At 42.5% G+C, this 19,998-nt stretch overlaps 1 protein-coding gene across 3 annotated transcripts in view; it reads right to left on the bottom strand.

The window, feature by feature from the left end:
* The window catches only part of LOC105030759 (leucine-rich repeat-containing G-protein coupled receptor 6), a 61,102-nt gene that overhangs the window by 25,592 nt on the left and 15,512 nt on the right, over nt 1–19,998 (bottom strand). For 2 of the 3 annotated variants that reach the window (XM_013136191.4, XM_034295733.1), the window contains exons 2-5: nt 19,900–19,971; nt 8,557–8,628; nt 6,076–6,147; nt 6–221 (exon numbers count right to left, since the gene is read on the bottom strand). In XM_013136191.4, the coding sequence (XP_012991645.4) occupies nt 6–221; nt 6,076–6,147; nt 8,557–8,628; nt 19,900–19,971 (432 nt within the window). Of the gene's footprint in view, nt 1–5; nt 222–6,075; nt 6,148–8,352; nt 8,378–8,556; nt 8,629–19,899; nt 19,972–19,998 lie in introns of those variants that run through there. The other variant, XM_034295734.1, reaches the window with a different exon arrangement.

Below are 19,998 nucleotides of genomic sequence, written 5' to 3'. Positions count from 1 at the left end.
CTCACAGAACTACCAGGAATGAGAGGTTGCTGAATGCGTTGTCAGGTATTTTTGTGATGTGGTTGAGGGCAAGGGTCATGGCCTGTAGGTTGGGCAGGAAGTCCAGGGCTGACACAGGGATCTCTGTTAAGAAGTTATCATCCAACCACAGGTGTCTGAGAGACCGGACAAAACTAAACGATCGTGCCGGCACCTCTGTCAACAGGTTAGCATCCAGACGCCTGGAGGGGAAAACAACAGCATTTTTATACATTTAAGTAATTTAGCAGACACTCATTCCATTGCTAGCCCCCAGCAAGAATCAAACACATAACCCTGCTGTTGGTGCTCAGGCAAGATCACATGGCTGTGTATTAAACAGCGGAGTTAAAATAGAACATGATCTATTCATGTGTGTGTCAGCACAGCTCAGGTATGTTGTGGTGTTGAAACAGACTCAGAAGAGGATCATTATGTCTCTGATTTATAGCATGTTAATGAGGCTACTTGTAGCACCACTGATGCTGGAACACATGTTATGGTAGGGAGAGGCCGGGGGGTGGAGCATACACTGAGATACAGATCACACCAAAATACAGATTATACCGAGATACAGATCACACCAAAATACAGATTACACCGAGATACAGATCACAGTGATATATAGATTACACCAAGATACAGATTACACCGAGATACAGATCACACCAAAATACAGATTACACCGAGATACAGATTACACCGAGATACAGATCACAACAAAATACAGATTATACCGAGATACAGATCACACCAAAATACAGATCACACCAAAATACAGATCACAGCGAGATACAGATCACACCGAGATACAGATTACACCGAGATACAGATCACACCGAGATACAGATCACACCGAGATACAGATCACACCGAGATACAGATCACAGCGATATACAGATCACAGCGATATACAGATCACAACGATATACAGATCACACCGTGATACAGATCACACCGTGATACAGATTACACCGAGATACAGATTACACCGATGCCTCAAGCATTGTGGAGGGGGGAGTGTGGAAGTCGGGATGGGCGGTCACTACAGTGGACAGAAGATTGTGGCTTTAACAGTAAACACAGAGTAAACATCTACACCGACTTCTGACAGATCTGGAAGAACAGAGGGTTCATGATAACACATGACTTCAGACAGATGTGGAAGAACACAGGGTTCATGATAACACACAACTTCAGACAGATGTGGAAGAACAGAGTTCATGACAACACACAACTTCAGACAGATGTGGAAGAACACAGGGTTCATGATAACATACGACTTCAGACAGATTTGGAATAACAGAGTTCATGACAACATACGACTTCAGACAGATTTGGAATAACAGAGTTCATGATAACACACGACTTCAGACAGATTTGGAATAACAGAGTTCATGACAACACACAACTTCAGACAGATTTGGAATAACAGAGTTCATGATAACACACGACTTCAGACAGATTTGGAATAACAGAGTTCATGACAACACACAACTTCAGACAGATTTGGAATAACAGAGTTCATGATAACACACGACTTCAGACAGATGTGGAAGAACACAGGGTTCATGATAACACACGACTTCAGACAGATTTGGAATAACAGAGTTCATGACAACACACAACTTCAGACAGATGTGGAAGAACACAGGGTTCATGATAACACACGACTTCAGACAGATGTGGAAGAACACAGGGTTCATGATAACACACGACTTCAGACAGATGTGGAAGAACACAGGGTTCATGATAACATACGACTTCAGACAGATTTGGAATAACAGAGTTCATGACAACACACGACTTCAGACAGACGTGGAAGAACACAGGGTTCATGATAACACACGACTTCAGACAGATGTGGAAGAACACAGGGTTCATGACAACACACGACTTCAGACAGATGTGGAAGAACACAGGGTTCATGACAACACACAACTTCAGACAGATGTGGAAGAACACAGGGTTCATGACAACACACGACTTCAGACAGATGTGGAAGAACACAGGGTTCATGATAACACACGACTTCAGACAGATGTGGAAGAACACAGGGTTCATGACTGCACTAGGAACTACTTTCAAAATGGATCAGAAATGAAGGCTTATGGATGTACTCCAGTGACCTATCCATATGGTAACTGATCATTGTCAAGCTGTTTTTGAGATGGGTGGAAGTCTATCCCACAAATGAAAGGATATGCAAACCTCACAGTAAAGATCTTGGTTGTTATTGTTGTTATTTATTTTTTACAGGGACAGGGCGCATTAATCAATGTTTCCATAAAAGTGACGGTTTAGCCAGCCGGCTCATTTTTAACCGTAGTCCCTGGATAGGTTATTAAAAACAATTACAACAAAATACATTAAAAAAATACACCTCTCAAACTACTGACAACATGGAAAGCACCAATACAGAGCTAAGGATTATGTTCACAAATCTGCTTGGCCTTTAGCCATGTCTTCAGGTTTGTTGTGAAGGTGCAATTGGTAACAACATGGAATGCTCTAACAGAAAGCAGACAGAATAAAGGGGATTTTCCTTAAGGTAACTATACAGTCACCTCTCATGGCAGACCCTGTGGATCTGCTGCCCTGGGTTTGGGTTTTCTATTGAACAAAAGCACTAAGTGGAGGGGAAGCCAAGCCATTTAGGATCTGGAAAACAGGACGTGTCAGTGTATTGCACAATATGTTCCCAACTCAGGAACTCATGCTTTCTGAGGATGTAACCATGATTATGGCGGTTGGGCTTTCTATCAAGCACTTTGAGAGCCTGTTTGTAGACAGACTGAGAGGGTTTTAATGTTGTACTGCAAGCTTGGGCCTAACTAGTCCAGCAGTATGTAATGTAAGGGAGTATCATAGATTGAAAGTACAGTTTTGCTACCTCTATAGTCAAACAATTTTGTATAAATCGTTAATTAGCTAGGTTGAATTTGGTTATTTGAGATACCTTTTTCTCCTGCTTTTTAAAAGAGAGGTTGGAATAATTTATGATGCCAAGGTAATACATTTTTTTTTACTCATCATCACTGCTGTACTAAGTGTCTATAATATTCAATACTTATACCGTACTGTTCATACTCCCCATCCTACTCTTCCAAAAATGAATACTAGTTTACATTAAGTATATTATTGCCATCCTTGCCATAGGCTTACCTATAATTTCAATACCACCACCAATATTGCTAGTTTACAGTACTATTTCTAAACTGCTGTTAGTGTACAGTGTAATGTATATTATTGCTTTCTCTTCATGCCATATTTTTACTGTGTATATATTTTTCTTATTAATTCTCACTACGTAGTTTTAGTGTGACATGTCACCATTCATTAGCTTATTACACTATGTATCTATAATATTCAATAATTCTACCAAATTGCTGCTAGTTCACACCGTTATGTATATTACTGTCTTACTTGCCATATCTATAATCAATAACAGACTAATACCCAGATTGCTGCTAGTTTACAGTATACTCTTTTAAACTGCTGCTAGTGTGCAGTGTTATGTATAGTGTTTATTTATTTTTTGTCTGGCTATATTTTTGCTAATATATTCTTCTTAACTCTCACTACGTGGTTATCGGGTGCAATGTCAAAATAATGTAATTTGACAAATAAACATTGCAACTTGTAACATCGTTTGGAATTCTAGTTGGAGGGAGGTGGGGGCAGGAAAGATCCACGTGGGGATTTGTAGTAGAATGAATAACACTACAACACTCATATTATTGTGAGGCTGTGAGCAGACAGTGTCAATCAATGGAATTAGGGAAGTAGCAACCATAAATAAACAAAAATGTTTCTAACAAGTGACCAAACCCTTTAAAACATGCCCAAAAAAACTATCCGTTTCCTACAGGATTCAAGGAAATCATTCAAAGATTACCGAATCACCTGGACTCCAATCAAGGAAAACACAGGGAGACACAGGGAGAGCGTGTCAAGAAGTTGCCAGACTGTTGAACATTGATTGGCAGCTACATTGTCCCTACCACCCTCAGTCTAATGGTCAGAAAGAACGGACCAACCGTATTTTGAAGGACAGACTACCCATAATGCATCAGGCTGGCATAGCATGGCCAGACATCATGCCACACACTGCTGTCGTCAAACTTTAGTGATCAAGTAAATTAAGAACCCAAGGAAAGATTTGAAAACACTTCTACTATCACTCTTGGGTTCTCTTGTTTTTCACTACAGGTGGTGTTCAACTTCTCTCGCTGGACTCTACACACATGTCCCCTGTCTTCTGGTCTGACTATTTACAAATACAAAGTCACATACAAACTCTGGGTCCGACATTACCTAACCGACCAGTGGACCGGCTGGAGAGTCCCCCATTACAGGCCCAGGCCTGCAACTAAGACAGTGATTGCTTTGTGTGTAGGGCTCATTCCTGTCTGGAGCTCCTAGCCTTACCTTACATTACATTACAGACTATTTGGCTACTAGGGCAATATATAGCAAAATTAATAGGAAATTTAGTCATTGACTAAGTTAGAAATAATGATTTTTAATTTAAATAAATAATTGTGTCCTATAAACCTTTTTGAGGTTATCTGAAGAGATTTCACCCCATTCCTGAAGCACCTCCCACAAGTAGGATTGGCTTGATGGGCATATCATATGGTCTTACATATCATATGGTCTTACATATCATATGGTCTTACATATCATATGGTCTTACATATCATATGGTCAAGCTGCTCCCACAACAGCTCAATAGGGTTAAGATCCTATTGAGCTGTTGACCGTCACATTGCCTCCACCATGCTTGAACAGAGCACTCCTCCAACATCTTTTCATTTGGTCTACATTTCACAAATGTTCTTCTTTGTGAATGTTCATCAAAATTAGATTTGATGAACATTAGATTTTTTCCAGTCTGCCTCTGTCCACTGTCTGTTCGTTTGCCCCACTTAATCTTTCTTTTTATTGGCCAGTCTGAGATGTGGCTTTTTCTTTGCAAATCTGCCTAGAAGGCTGGCATCCCGAAGTCACACTTTGTTAGTCATATCACTTTCACTTTGTTAGTCATATCACTCATACTAAGTTCTCCTTCTCCACTATAAATCGTTGTTGATATGATGAATGCATTTTCTGAATTATCCCAGTCTTCTCCAGTTTTAAACTTTAGGAGGACATGAGGTCCTGGTCCACACCTGCCTGGAGTACCTGGTTTGGGGGGCCCGTTGCTGTCCCTGTCCTTGTCCATCTGATAATACTTCTGACCTAGTCTAATTTTAAATGGAATCTGGATTTAGCCCAGATAAATGTATTAATTATTCCAATTGGACTCTTAATATCTCACCCGGCACAACATTACAGGACTGGTCACCCCTCTGAGCCTGAGTCCTCTCTAGGTTTCTTCCTAAAATTCGGCCTTCTTAGGGAGTTTTTCCTAGCCACTGAAATTCAACACTACTGTTGTTTGCTCCTTGGGGTTTAAGGCCGGGTGTCTCTGTAAAAGCACTTTGTGACAACTGCTGTTGTAAAAAGGCTTTATAAATACATTTGATTGATTGATTGATTGATTGACTTTGTTAATCAAATCACGCTCACATTGTATGCCATATCACTCTCACTTTGGTGTCTTATCATGCTCACTTTGTAAGCCATATCATTCTCACTTCATTAGTCACATCACTCACTTTGTTAGTCATGTCACTCTCACTTTTTTAGTCTTAACACTCACTTTGTTTGTCATATCATTCACTCTCATTGTTAACACTGCATTTTAGGAAACAGGCTCATAAGCAAGCATTTTAATATTTGGTTGCTTTCAAAGTATGTGACAAAACAATATGATTTGTGTGTGGTAGAACAGGTCTGATTCTATGGTAGAACATTGTTGGTGGCACAGCAACTAAAAATACACCTGTGTGTGTGTGTCCTGAATCACTTCACAATTGGTCTAGTGTACACAAAAACACACACACAAGCAGCTGACCATGTGAATATGATGGTAGTGGCAGTGGTATGTTTTAGAGGGAACTACAGACAGGTTGCAGCCCCTTGCACCCCAGTAACGCCCCTGTTACTCACAGAGACAGCAGGCTGGGCAGGTTCCATGGATCCTCACTGGGAAGTCTCTCCAGCTGATTGTTTTGCAGCATCCTATCAAACAGACCAAACATGCTTGAGATATAGGAAGGCATGTGGTTTGTGTGCTTGTGTGAATAAAGGCAAAGGAGAAAGAAACTTATTTGGTGGGCTGCTGATGACCGAGGAAGTGAAGAAAAACAATAAAGCATTTCTCTCTTTCTCTCCTTTAACCCTCCTCCTTCCCTCCTTCCATTCATATCCTTCACTCCCTCCCTCTACAACTCCTTCCCTTCATTCATATCCTTCACTCCCTCCCTCTACAACTCTTTCATTTCATTCATATCCTTCACTCCCTCCCTCTACAACTCCTTCCCTTCATTCATATCCTTCCTTCCTCCCTCTACAACTCCTTCCCTTCGTTCATATCCTTCCTTTCCTTCCTCTACAACTCCTTCCCTTCATCCATATCCTTCCTTTCCTCCCTCTACAACTCCTTCCCTTCATTCATATCCTTCACTCCCTCCCTCTACAACTCCTTCATTTCATTCATATCCTTCACTCCCTCCCTCTACAACTCCTTCCCTTCATTCATATCCTTCCTTCCTCCCTCTACAACTCCTTCCCTTCATTCATATCCTTCCTTTCCTTCCTCTACAACTCCTTCCCTTCATTCATATCCTTCCTTTCCTCCCTCTACAACTCCTTCCCTTCATTCATATCCTTCACTCCCTCCCTCTACAACTCCTTCATTTCATTCATATCCTTCACTTCCTCCCTCTACAACTCCTTCCCTTCATTCATATCCTTCCTTCCTCCCTCTACAACTCCTTCCCTTCATTCATATCCTTCCTTTCCTTCCTCTACAACTCCTTCCCTTCATTCATATCCTTCCTTTCCTCCCTCTACAACTCCTTCCCTTCATTCATGTCCTTCCTTTCCTTCCTCTCTCCATTCCTCTTCTTCTTCCTCCCTCTCTCATCTATGTTTCACTCTTCTTTTTCTATTATTGTAAATCTCTCTTTCACCTTCTTTCTCTTTATTGTCTGTCTTCTATCTCTCCCTCCTTAATTTCTCTTTAACTAGACATGTCACACTAAACACCCTCACACAGATACACACATTTCTACATTTTAGTTTCCTAGTGGGGATACCAAACACATTTCCAAAATCCCTAAACATAAACTTATTTATAATGCTATCCTTGTATTATAACATTTACCCTAAACATAAACTTATTTAAAATGCTATCTTTGTATTCTAACATTTACCCATAACATAAACTTGTTTAAAATGCTATCCTTGTATTATAACATTTACCCATAACATAAACTTATTTATAATGCTACCCTTGTATTATAACATTTACCCATAACATAAACCTATTTATAATGCTATCCTTGTATTATAACATTTACCCATAACATAAACCTATTTATAATGCTATCCTTGTATTATAACATTTACCCACAACATAAACGTATTTATAATGCTATCCTTGTATTATAACGTTTACCCTAAAAATAAACTTATTTATAATGCTATCCTTGTATTATAACATTTACCCATAACATAAACTTATTTATAATGCTATCCTTGTATTATAACATTTACCCATAACATAAACCTATTTAAAATGCTGTCCTTGTATTATAACATTTACCCACAACATAAACTTATTTATAATGCTATCCTTGTATTATAACATTTACCCATAACATAAACCTATTTAAAATTCTATCCTTGTATTATAACATTTACCCATAACATAAACCTATTTAAAATGCTATCCTTGTATTATAAAATGTACCCTAAACATAAACTTATTTATAATGCTATCATTGTATTATAACTTTTACCCACCACATAAACCTATTTTTAACCTTATATTATACTTTTACCCATGACATAAACCTATTTATAACCTTGTATTATAACCTTTACCCAAAACCAGGCCCAGGGTTGTGGGTGGGCATTAGGAAGCAGTACACACCCTACAGAACTATTATACCACCCCAGATAGAAAAACATGGCTAAATGAAAATGTTGCATGATTTCAATTTTGCATGATCTTTTCTAAGAAATTTCAGAAATGCTAATTAAGCTAGCATTTTATGTCACTAATAATCATAAACATTGATGACTTGATCAAATTATTACTTGGTACAAGATGATGTATCATAGCTGTTGGCTATGCTGATAATAGGGAGTTCTACTAGAGCTGTTATGAAAAGTATCAGTAGCCTAAACTATTGAGACCATGCAGGGTAGAATACTTACAACACTCTGAGACTATTGAGACCATGCAGGGTAGAATACTTACAACACTCTGAGACTATTGAGACCATGCAGGGTAGAATACTTACAACACTGAGACCATGCAGGGTAGAATACTTACAACACTCTGAGACTATTGAGACCATGCAGGGTAGAATACTTACAACACTCTGAGACTATTGAGATCATGCAGGGTAGAATACTTACAACACTCTGAGACTATTGAGACCATGCAGGGCTTCCCCAGAGATGTATCTTAACTTGTTCCCCGAGATACGCCTGACAGGGAGTAGGGGAGAAAAGGAGAGGAAAATGTGGAGAGAAGGAGAGGGTGAGGGAAGGAGAGAGGGAGAGGGTGTTCACCGTGTTCAAATTTGTTAAAAATGTTGCCACTTGTTAAAGACACTGTTTCATTGCATACTATGGGCAGTGCTTGATGTCACAGCTCTTAGATTAGTTTACTATGCATACAGTGTCAGTCTATAACTGACCACAATAACTGGCCGCATCTAAATGTAGCCCATGTAAATCTAAATAGGAGGTTGCTGGTCAATGATCCCATAGTTCTCCCATCTCATGTTGTTCTCCTGATTAATGCACCAAGGACATTAACAGCTACGTTAGGCTACTGTATAAGGCTAATGTATACGCCACAAATCAGCCTTTTATCTGGTCAGCTGCTGGGCGTGCAGGCATTTACCCCACTGAATCACACCTAAGTTTGATGTTTAGGCTGAGGACAGTGGCCTGTAAACATTAGATTTCCTGAAATACGGTAAGCCACAATCAAATACTTTATTAAATGATTCCCAAATTTAACCTGTTGTTGTTAAACATGATTCACGACATGAATGCCAACTCTCAAATTATATACTGAAGAAAATGAAATGCTCAGGTCAGGTCAACCATTGATAAAGTCAGTACACAATATGTGCATGCGATCCTGAAAGCTCCCACTGAAGTCAACCACTAACTATGGATGGCTCTGAGGCTCAAAAAATAAAAATAGATTAATGTCGAAAATAAATGAACAGTGTTAAGCATTTTTTATTAATCACATCCGTTAATACATTAACATTTACAGTCCTAGTGTGAATGCAATCACAATTTCACATGGATATCTGACAAATTATGTACCAACATCAATTTCAATAGTATACATATTTTTCTGCAGGCATAATAATACTTTGTTGGGCAGGGATGACAGGAATGAAAAGGGAGAATTTTGCTGAAAAATCTGTGGGCCAGATCCAGACTCACTAAGAACACAACACTGAGGAGGCCCATTGTTGAGGGAGAACATTGAGAACAGGAGGGGGCTAAGAACACACCCCTGAGGAGCCCCAGTGTTGAGGGAGAACATGGAGAACAGGAGGGGACTAACTACACATCCTTGAGGAGAACCAGTGTTGAGGGTGGACATGGAGAACAGGAGGAGACTAACTACACATCCCTGGGGAATACTAGTGTTGAGGGGAGACATGGAGAACAGGAGGAGACTAACTACACATCCCTGGGGAACACTAGTGTTGAGGGGGGACATGGAGCCCTACTACCCTATTAAAGGAGTAGGCACTAAGGCACTATGGCAGAAGATTCAGAAGCCCAGTTGAGGTATGACAAACTGTATGTTTCCAGAGGCTAGAACCATGTGGAACATACACAGCCTTTTTTTATTTTACATACATTTTACAAAATTAAATAATTTTTGCTTTAGACACAGACGCTGTAAAGCTACTCTCTCTAACTGAGGATTACAGACGCTGTGAGACCACTGTCCCCAACTGAGGATTATAGACACTGTGAGACCACTGTCCCCAACTGAGGATATTAGACGCTGTGAGAACATTGTCCCCAACTGAGGATTACAGACGCTGTGAGACCACTGTCCCCAACTGAGGATTATAGACGCTGTGAGACCACTGTCCCCAGCGTTTTAGAAACTACAAAAAAACTTCAAATCGCACTTTTGTAGAATTCGCTAGAGACAAAGAAACACTATTTGATCGCTGGTGTGCCGCCAGCAAGGCTACAACAGTCAGAGAAATTAGGGAATTAATCCTGCTGGAGGAATTTAAAAACCACCTTCCTGATCGTGTTGTTGTTCATTTAAATGAACAGAAAGTGGCGACGTTGTCCCAGGCAGCTGTATTGGTAGATGAGTATTCCTTAACCCACAAAACTGTGTTTGGCGGGCCTCGCTTTGAAAACCGAACAGTGACGTCAACAGCGTCTCGTTCGCTTCGGTTCTCATCCGGTGACGTTAAAGCTTCGCCTGTGACCCGCGAGTGTTTTTACTGCCACCGAATAGGCCACGTAATATCGGACTGCCCGGTTTTAAAAGGCAAACCGAAACAGTCCCTGCCATCGTCCGCTAAACCGAAAGGTGTTGGATTCGTTCAGACTGTGCGTCGTGTACAGGGCACATCGGTTGTCTCTGTGGACACAGTTAAGCCAGATCCCGTCTACGCTCTGTTTGTGTCTGTCGGTTGTGTTTCGGTAACGGGTAAACCAACCGATCAGAAAAGCGTTCGGTTACTTCGAGACACCGGTGCAGCGCAGTCACTCATTCTCACAGACAGTTTGCCCTGGTCTGCTGAGACATACTGCGGCTCACACGTCCTTTTACAAGGCCTAGAGAACAAGCCAAAGTCTGTGCCGTTACACTGGCTTTATTTGACATCTGAATTGATATCAGGCCATTTCTGTGTTGGCGTAGTGCATAGCCAACCAGTGAAAGGGGTCACACTCTTACTAGGGTACGACATCGCTGGTGGTCACGTGACTCCAGTGTTAGAGGTGGTAGACAGCCCAAGACCTGAGAGTATGGATGATAACTTGATCCAAGCATTTCCCCAGGTATTTCCGGCTTGTGTGCTAATGAGAGCCCAGTCTCGCAAGCTGGGTGACGTGGTGGATTTGTCTGGGTCCATATTCGAGCAAGTTAGGGTAGAGGACCCAACACAAAACGGTCCTTTTACTAAGTCTACAGTGTCTAGTCCCATACGGACTCAAAAAGGGGAAAGCGGAGTCGTGCCCCAAATGCAAGACATTCTCCTGTCAGTCACACCAGAGAAGTTGAAGCCATATCATGTACGGTGTTCCACAGACAGCACCTTCAGCTTGCCAGTTCAGCCCGCTGTCTCCAGCGTGGCTGCGGTGGTGCTGCAGCCTGGCACAAACCTAGAGGAGAACGACGATGGGTTGGTGTTACGTCATACGTTGCAGCAGTGTGAACGCCTCAGTAACTCAGAAATGTTAAAAACATTGCCCTTGATAATGGGACATTTGAACAAAGATCAAATGACTGATCTTATTGCCTTGCTAAACTGTTATCTTACTGTGTTTCAAGACATTCCCAGTCGCACCTCTGTCCTGGAACATGACGTGGATGTGGGGGACACCGCTCCCATTCGGCAACATCCTTATCGAGTAAACGCTCGAAAAAGAGAGATATTGAAAGGTGAGGTTGAGTACTTGTTAAAGAATGACATGGCTAAGCCCAGTAACAGCTCCTGGAGTTCTCCATGTATTCTTGTTCCTAAGCCAGACGGTACGTCTCGCTTATGCACGGACTATCGTCGTGTGAATTCTGTTACGGTGCCGGATTCTTTCCCACTGCCTCGGATGGAAGACTGTGTAGACAGGATGGGCTCCGCTAAGTATGTGAGTAAGTTAGACTTGCTGAAAGGTTACTGGCAAGTGCCTCTGACCCCTCGTGCTTCAGACATTTCAGCTTTTGTGACACCTGACAACTTTGTGCAATACACTGTAATGCCTTTTGGTATGTGCAACGCTCCGGCAACATTTCAGCGGTTGGTTAACATCGTGTTTGCTGATGTACCAAACTGTACTGCTTACCTGGATGATGTGGTAGTCCATTCTCCTACTTGGTCCGACCATCTCTTTACGCTGGAGATGGTGCTTCAGTGCTTGGAGAAGGCCTCGCTAACCCTTAATTTGGCCAAATGTGAGTTCGGCAAGGCAACTGTAACCTATTTGGGAAAGCAGGTGGGAGGTGGTCAGGTGCGCCCCATTGCTAGCAAGGTGGAAGCGATAACTGCTTTTCCTGCTCCTGCTACTCGCCGTCAGTTGCGTCGGTTCCTAGGAATGGTGGGGTATTATTGCACCTTCTGCAAGAACTTCTCGGCGGTAGTTGCTCCCCTGACGTCCTTGCTTAGTCCCAAAGTGCCGTATAAATGGTCCGCAGAATGTGACTCGGCCTTCGAGTCAGCTAAAGCGCTGCTTTGTAGTGCCCCAGTGCTAGCTGCCCCTAACTTCGATAAACCTTTTAAGTTGGAGGTGGATGCTAGCATGGCAGGGGCGGGTGCAGTCCTCCAACAGGAAGATGAGGAGGGAATCGATAAGCCGGTCAGTTTCTTCTCAAAAAAGTTCAATACGTGCCAGTCAAGGTACTCAACTATTGACCAAGAGACGCTAGCGCTATTACTGGCTTTACAGTTCTTTGAAGTCTATGTTGGCTCTAGCGCCATACCTGTTATGGTCTTCACAGACCATAACCCGTTAACATTTCTCAGACAGATGTACAACCAGAACCGTCGCCTAATGCGGTGGGCTCTGATTGTACAAGGGTACAATTTAAGCATCCATTATGTGAAGGGTTCCACAAACGTGGTTGCCGACACGTTATCGCGTACTTACTGTGTGTAGGTGTTGTGCATGTTTGCTGTGGTTGCAAACCCAGGGTTTGCATCTTTTGGGGTGGGCGTGTTACGTCCCCAGTGCTTTCTTTTGCTCTGTGTTCGTATGTGGTTTTGTCCCTTTGTGTTCTATGTGGTGGTTGCAGGCTAATTGGCTTCCTGATCGCCGGTTGCAGCTGATTGGTCGGATTTGGGCTGATTGGAGAGCCCCTATGCCAGCTCGTCAGTGGGTACAGCTGGTTTTGCCTGCATATAAGCCACAGTTCTAGTGTCTCAGAGAGAGTCACACATGCTGTTGCTTTTGATCTGTGGTGCTATCTGTAAGGTAGAAGGAACGTTTGTGATTAAGTGTTGTGGCAAGTGTCTGTGTTCAAACTTTATGTGCATTGTGTGTTGTGGCATTTGTTTGTGTTTAAACCTTTTCCATTTGTTTCCAGGGGGAAGGGGAAAGCCATTATGCTTTAGGCAAGAGGCCCTGGGGCATACACCTCCCATAGCTTTACTCTGTCTAAAACCACTAGGTCAGACCTGGGCGGACCACCGCCTGTAGTTTGGTTAGAGCACCGGCGCAAGAGGTGCTAGTTAGGTAAGATCTTGGTTTGACAGGTAAGGTAGGTTTAGAGGGTTTGGGTTTACTTTTATGTTCTTTGCTTTGGTTCCGTCCAGCCCCTTTTCCCTGAATTACCGTTACGTTCATTAAATAGTCCTGTAAACGGTAGTCCTGTCTCTGTCATCCATTCTCGCACCCACGACCCCATACCCATTCTGTCAAGTCATAGGGTGTTTTACGTGTAGCGGGGTGTTGCGCTCTCTCCTCCGGGAGGCGTGCGTAACACCAACTGAGGATTTTAGACGCTGTGAGAACACTGTCCCCAACTGAGGATTACAGACGCTGTGAGACCACTGTCCCCAACTGAGGATTACTGATGCTGTGAGACCATTGTCCCCATCTGAGAATTACAGACGTTGTGAGACCACTGTCCCCAACTGAGGATTACTGACGCTGTGAGACCATTGTCCCCATCTGAGAATTATAGACGTTGTGAGACCACTGTCCCCAACTGAGGATTACAGACGTTGTGAGACCACTGTCCCCAACTGAGGATTACAGACGCTGTGAGACCACTGTCCCCAACTGAGGATTACAGACACTGTGAGACCACTGTCCCCAATTGAGGATTACAGACATTGTGAGACCACTGTCCCCAACTGAGGATTACAGACACTGTGAGACCACTGTCCCCAATTGAGGATTACAGACACTGTGAGACCACTGTCCCCAATTGAGGATTACAGACGCTGTGAGACCACTGTCCCCATCTGAGGATTACAGACACTGTGAGACCACTGTCCCCAATTGAGGATTACAGACACTGTGAGACCACTGTCCCCAATTGAGGATTACAGACACTGTGAGACCACTGTCCCCAATTGAGGATTACAGACACTGTGAGACCACTGTCCCCGATTGAGGATTACAGACGCTGTGAGACCACTGTCCCCGATTGAGGATTACAGACGCTGTGAGACCACTATCCCCATCTGAGGATTACAGACGCTGTGAGACCACTGTCCCCATCTGAGGATTACAGACACTGTGAGACCACTGTCCCAATCTGAGGATTACAGACGCTGTGAGAACACTATCCCCATCAGAGGATTACAGACACTGTGAGACCACTATCCCCATCTGAGGATTACAGACGCTGTGAGACCACTGTCCCCATCTGAGGATTACAGACGCTGTGAGACCACTGTCCCCATCTGAGGATTACAGACGCTGTGAGACCACTGTCCCCAACTGAGGATTACAGACGCTGTGAGACCACTGTCCCCAACTGAGATTTACAGACGCTGTGAGACCACTGTCCCCAACTGAGGATTACAGACACTGTGAGACCACTGTCCCCAACTGAGGATTACAGACACTGTGAGACCACTATCCCCATCTGAGGAAGCAAATGCCCTGAGACCAACTGAGCATACAGAGATAGAGCAAGAGAGAGAGGGAGGGAGACAGAGAGACAAAGAGTGTGTGTGTGTGAGCGAGGGAGACAGAGAGACAGAGTGTGTGTGTGTGTGTGCGTGTGAGAGAGGGAGACAGAGAGACAAAGAGTGTGTGTGTGTGTGTGTGTGTGTGTGAGAGAGGGAGACAGAGAGACAAAGAGTGTGTGTGTGTGCGTGTGAGAGAGGGAGACAGAGAGAGGAGACAGAGAATCCAGGCAGAGAATGTTGCAATTTTTTGACATGTCCATATTGTTTTGATTGTAATCTCTATTTTTAAGTCTCAATGACCGATCAATGAAATGTTTTTTGGCGAAGGCAAACCTTATTTTGATGTGATTCATGATTCAGCCGAAACACACACACACACACCCACACACATGAACACATCCTTGAGAAAACTATGAACATCAAAGGTAACTACTGTGAGAAAGTGTCTCTAAGAGAAGACCTCATTAAACTGAGTGGTGATTATAGATAATGACAGGAGAACTAGCAGGATAGAGGGATGAAGAGATGAAGGGATGTAACAGCAGATGTAATGCAGCAGAGACCCAGACAGGAGACAGAGAGAAGTTTAAAGTAGTTAAAAGCAGGTTGTGGCTCTGAAGTTATCAAGACATAGGGACTTTGATATGATTTGGGGGTAGTAATCTAAACTGTGTTGGAGAGTTACAGGAACTACATTTTGTGTCGAAAAGATATAGGAGTGAAACTTTGTTTGACAAACATAGCAGTTAAACTGTGTTGGGGGGATATAGGAGCTAAATTGTTGGAGGGACATAGCAGGTAAAATGTGTTGGGGGATATAGGAGCTAAACTCTGTTAGAGGAACATAGCAGGTCAACTCTTTTGGGGGATATAGAAGCTAAATTCTGTTGAATGGACATAGCAGGTAAAATGTGTTGGGGGATATAGGAGCTAAACTCTGTTAGAGGAACACAGCAGGTAAACTGTGTTGGAGGGATATAGAAGCTGAACTCTGTTGAATGGACATAGCAGGTAAACTGCTGGAGGGATATAGGAGCTAAACTGTTGGAGGGACATAGCAGGTAAACTCTGTTGGAGAGAGTATATGTGCTAAATGTCTAACCCTACTCGATTCTATAACAGAACATTTACTTAAGGATTTGATTAAATCAGTCTTTTAAAATGCAGAACAATGAATAAGAAGCTGAAGGTCAAAACAAGTTTCTTCTATATGAATTAATTGTGTCTGTCATCTCAGCAGAACAGCAGACATTCTTGCCAGCTATTTTTCTATCACTGTTAGACTTCTGACTTCTGAGCAATTCTGTCTGGTTCTTCCATTAGAACTAGAACAGCTTGGTGAGATATGCTTGGAGGAAGTAAAATTCTGTCTGGTTCTTCCATTAGAACTAGAACAGCTTGGTGAGATATGCTTTGCGAATGAATGAGCTATATCTGGTTCTTCCATTAGAACTAGAACAGCTTGGTGAGATATGCTTGGAGAATGTCTGAACTATGTCTGGTTCTTCCATTAGAACTAGAACAAAGAAAAACAATTGTTAAATAAAAAAATTATAAATCCCTTTAATCTTTAGAAAACTGAGAGCTGTGTTTAGTTTTGAATTTCAGATTTTCTCATTTATTTTCACTTAAATGTGTAAATATGTTTTGCTTATTTCCTTATTTGTCCCATGCCAATAAAGCCCTTCACAAGGAAATCTAATGGAGTAGACAGTAACAGTGAGAGAGATGGAGATAGAAATGAAGAGACTAAAGAGAGAAGATAGAGGGTTAGAAGTAGTTCCATCTGATTATCACCATTAATAACATGGTACAGCACAGCTGTGATTATACTTGATAGCTGCTTTATAAAGAAAAATAATGAATACACTCATTTACTACTTTGAACTTCAAAGAATGTTGGATGTGATCATTAAACTCCAGGGATGGGAGACAAAAGGCCAGGGGCAGAGAGAGAGATTGAGAATGAAATGGGAACAGAGAGGGGTTAGCAGTGGTTTACTTTAGAAAACTCACTGGAAGTATCTAGTAGAACTGTTAGAAATTCCATTCACTAAGTAGGAAAAAATAAGTGGCTTTTCAAGCCAGGACCAGAAGCAGTCCACTGAATAGAGCCTCACCCCCAAAATACAACCACCTACAAATCTATAGAAATCAACTAATAATCTTTAATGAAGTATATTAGTTTGTTTATTTTTAGCTAGTGGTTATTGAAATTTGATGAAACTTCTAATGGCTGTACAAAGAAAACCAACTTTGTATTACAGTTTCTCTTGTCTCACTGATTAATTTATGTTGTTTATTTTAGCCCGGTCATTGTGTAGTTTTGCCAGCCCCAAAGAAATGGTGATAAAGCTCTGTAGAAAACTATAATAAAGATAAGCATTGCTTTTGAGTGATAAAGGAATAAACAGACTGCTATGAACTGAGTTTTATGACCAGTTATCTTATTGACTGCTTTGGCTCCATCAACTCCAACTCATGCAACACAAAGAGCTAAACAATGGACCTGAACAGAGTGCAGACTCTGTCTTTTTCTCCAAAGGGCACCAACGGCAGCATGTTTGCCTGTCATAACACTGGCCCCATCTGATCCTAGACCAAGCACCTGATGGAGAGCCCCAGCCCCTCCAATACTGCCTTCTCCACTTTTTAAAAACACACACTGCAATTCTACAGAAACCATGTTTCCATTTCCCTCCCATTTCCCAGTAAATATAAATTACAGCTTGGTTTTCCGCTGTTGTAGCATCAATAGTTATGCCTGCAAACTCACTGTCCTGCAGTTTTCTATATAGTTCTTGAAGTAGAGATTTCTGAAGGAAATATCCAGAACATTCATACTGTGGGAATAGATACTTGCATCTCTGACAAAACTGGGGTCCTTGACCAATCGCAGGAGCACTGTCATCACAAATGTTTGTCGGTCAATGTTGCGGTTGTCATGTGAAAGACCACTTCCGATTTAGGCACCAGCTTACTCCCAGCTGTCAGTAGTGTTTTTACCTGCTCACTCCCAGCTGTCAGTAGTGTTTTTACCAGCTCACTCCCAGCTGTCAGTACTGTTTTTACCAGCTCACTCCCAGCTGTCAGTACTGTTTTCACCAGCTCATTCCCAGCTGCCAGTGGTGTTTTTACCAGCTCACTCCCAGCTGTCAGTAGTGTTTTTATCAGCTCATTCCCAGCTGCCAGTGGTGTTTTTACCAGCTCACTCCCAACTGTCAGTACTGTTTTTACCAGCTCACTCCCAGCTGTCAGTACTGTTTTCACCAGCTCACTCCCAGCTGTCAGTAGTGTTTTATCACGGTTATATCTCAGCCATTTTAGTTTTACTTGAGTTCAATAACCATTGATTCTGAAGTGTCAGTAAGCTGTTACTTTTCAAATGGTATGTTAAAAACAACTTTTGCTGAAGCCAGAATCTCTCCTCAAAACACACTAGCTGATCGGAATTGGAGTGGGGATAACATTATGAATATTCATGCTGATCTTTGTTCTGATTTAGATTCATACTACATACCCATAGCTAGCTAGGCCAACATTTACACACAATTTCCATGAAGAATTGTAAAAACATAAATCATCACACTTTTTTGATCTTCATGAAGCTAGCTAGCAGAGCTGTAGTACTGTAGACAGATTCCGGTCTTGAGTCCTGCCTTGAGACCACTGAATGTTTTAGCCAATTTATGTCAGGTTGACACAGTAACTGGCGCTTTATGTCTTCCAAAGCCATTACAGACATACCAAGGACATAGATTTTGCTACTTTCCTACTGGTGATACTAATTACAGCCTTAGTTCAAAGGTTGACTACATTCAGTAAAAGTGCAGATTTTGCTGTGCATACCCTTTAATGCTCAACCAGACAAAGACGCATTGGGTTCCACATTGGCAGTCGCTGGTCAAACCCTGACTGTCCAGTGTTGTGGCACTGACCACAAGGACCCCGGGTTTATGTAATTATTGTGATTTTCCTCCAGCTGCACAAGGCGACTCGGTATTTCACACACACCCCTCATGCCTGACTGGTGACGGTCATTAGCAAAGAAAGCAGCAGGTGCTGGTGGGTTCAGTAAAACACACATTGATTCCCCCTCAGGGCCTGGCTGTGCTTGCCGCTGGGCTGCTGTTCCCACTCAGAACCTCCTCTATTCAGATGCCCACTTAGAACCCCCTCTATGCTGATGACCACTTAGAACCCCCTCTATTCAGATGCCCACTTAGAACCCCCTCTATGCTGATGACCACTTAGAACCCCCTCTATGCTGATGACCACTTAGAACCCCCTCTATTCAGATGCCCACTTAGAACCCCCTCTATGCTGATGACCACTTAGAACCCCCTCTATTCAGATGCCCACTTAGAACCCCCTCTATGCTGATGACCACTTAGAACCCCCTCTATGCTGATGACCACTTAGAACCCCCTCTATGCTGATGACCATTCGGCACCCCCTCTACATTGATGACTACTCTGTCTCAGAACAATGCTATTGGCCAGGACCCTCTCACTTTCCTGGTTACTAGCAGGTTAAATACCACCTAGTCCTGTTACTCTGAAAACCATAATTCTGTATTTTAGACCCTGAGCTAGTTGCCAACATGTTTGTTGATGGTCCAAATATCTGATGGTTTTTGTCAAATATATATGTTCATTGTACATGGTCTCCAGACTGCAGACCTGCCACAGACCAGAGAAATGCTGCAGGTTGGTTTTGCTGCAGGTTGGTTTTGCTGCAGGTTGGTTCTGCTCTGCCTCCAGCATTATGGGCAGTTAGAGAAGGTTTTTTGTACCCTTAAGTGTGTTGGTGTGAACTGTTACTATGCATGCATGATTTACTGATAATCCATAATACATGTGTGGATTTAAATACTAAAGCGTGTGGTACTCACAACTCTGTCAAATGGAGAAGTCTGTGGAAGGCTCCAGGCTCAAGCTCACTGAGGTTGTTCATACTGAGATCACTGAGAGAAGGGGAGGAGAGGAAAGCA

This window comes from Esox lucius, chromosome 12 (genome assembly GCF_011004845.1).
Source record: "Esox lucius isolate fEsoLuc1 chromosome 12, fEsoLuc1.pri, whole genome shotgun sequence".
In the NCBI taxonomy this organism is placed as follows: domain Eukaryota; kingdom Metazoa; phylum Chordata; class Actinopteri; order Esociformes; family Esocidae; genus Esox; species Esox lucius.
Note: the sequence above shows the minus strand (reverse complement) of the source record. Positions and strands in the feature narration are given on the sequence as shown.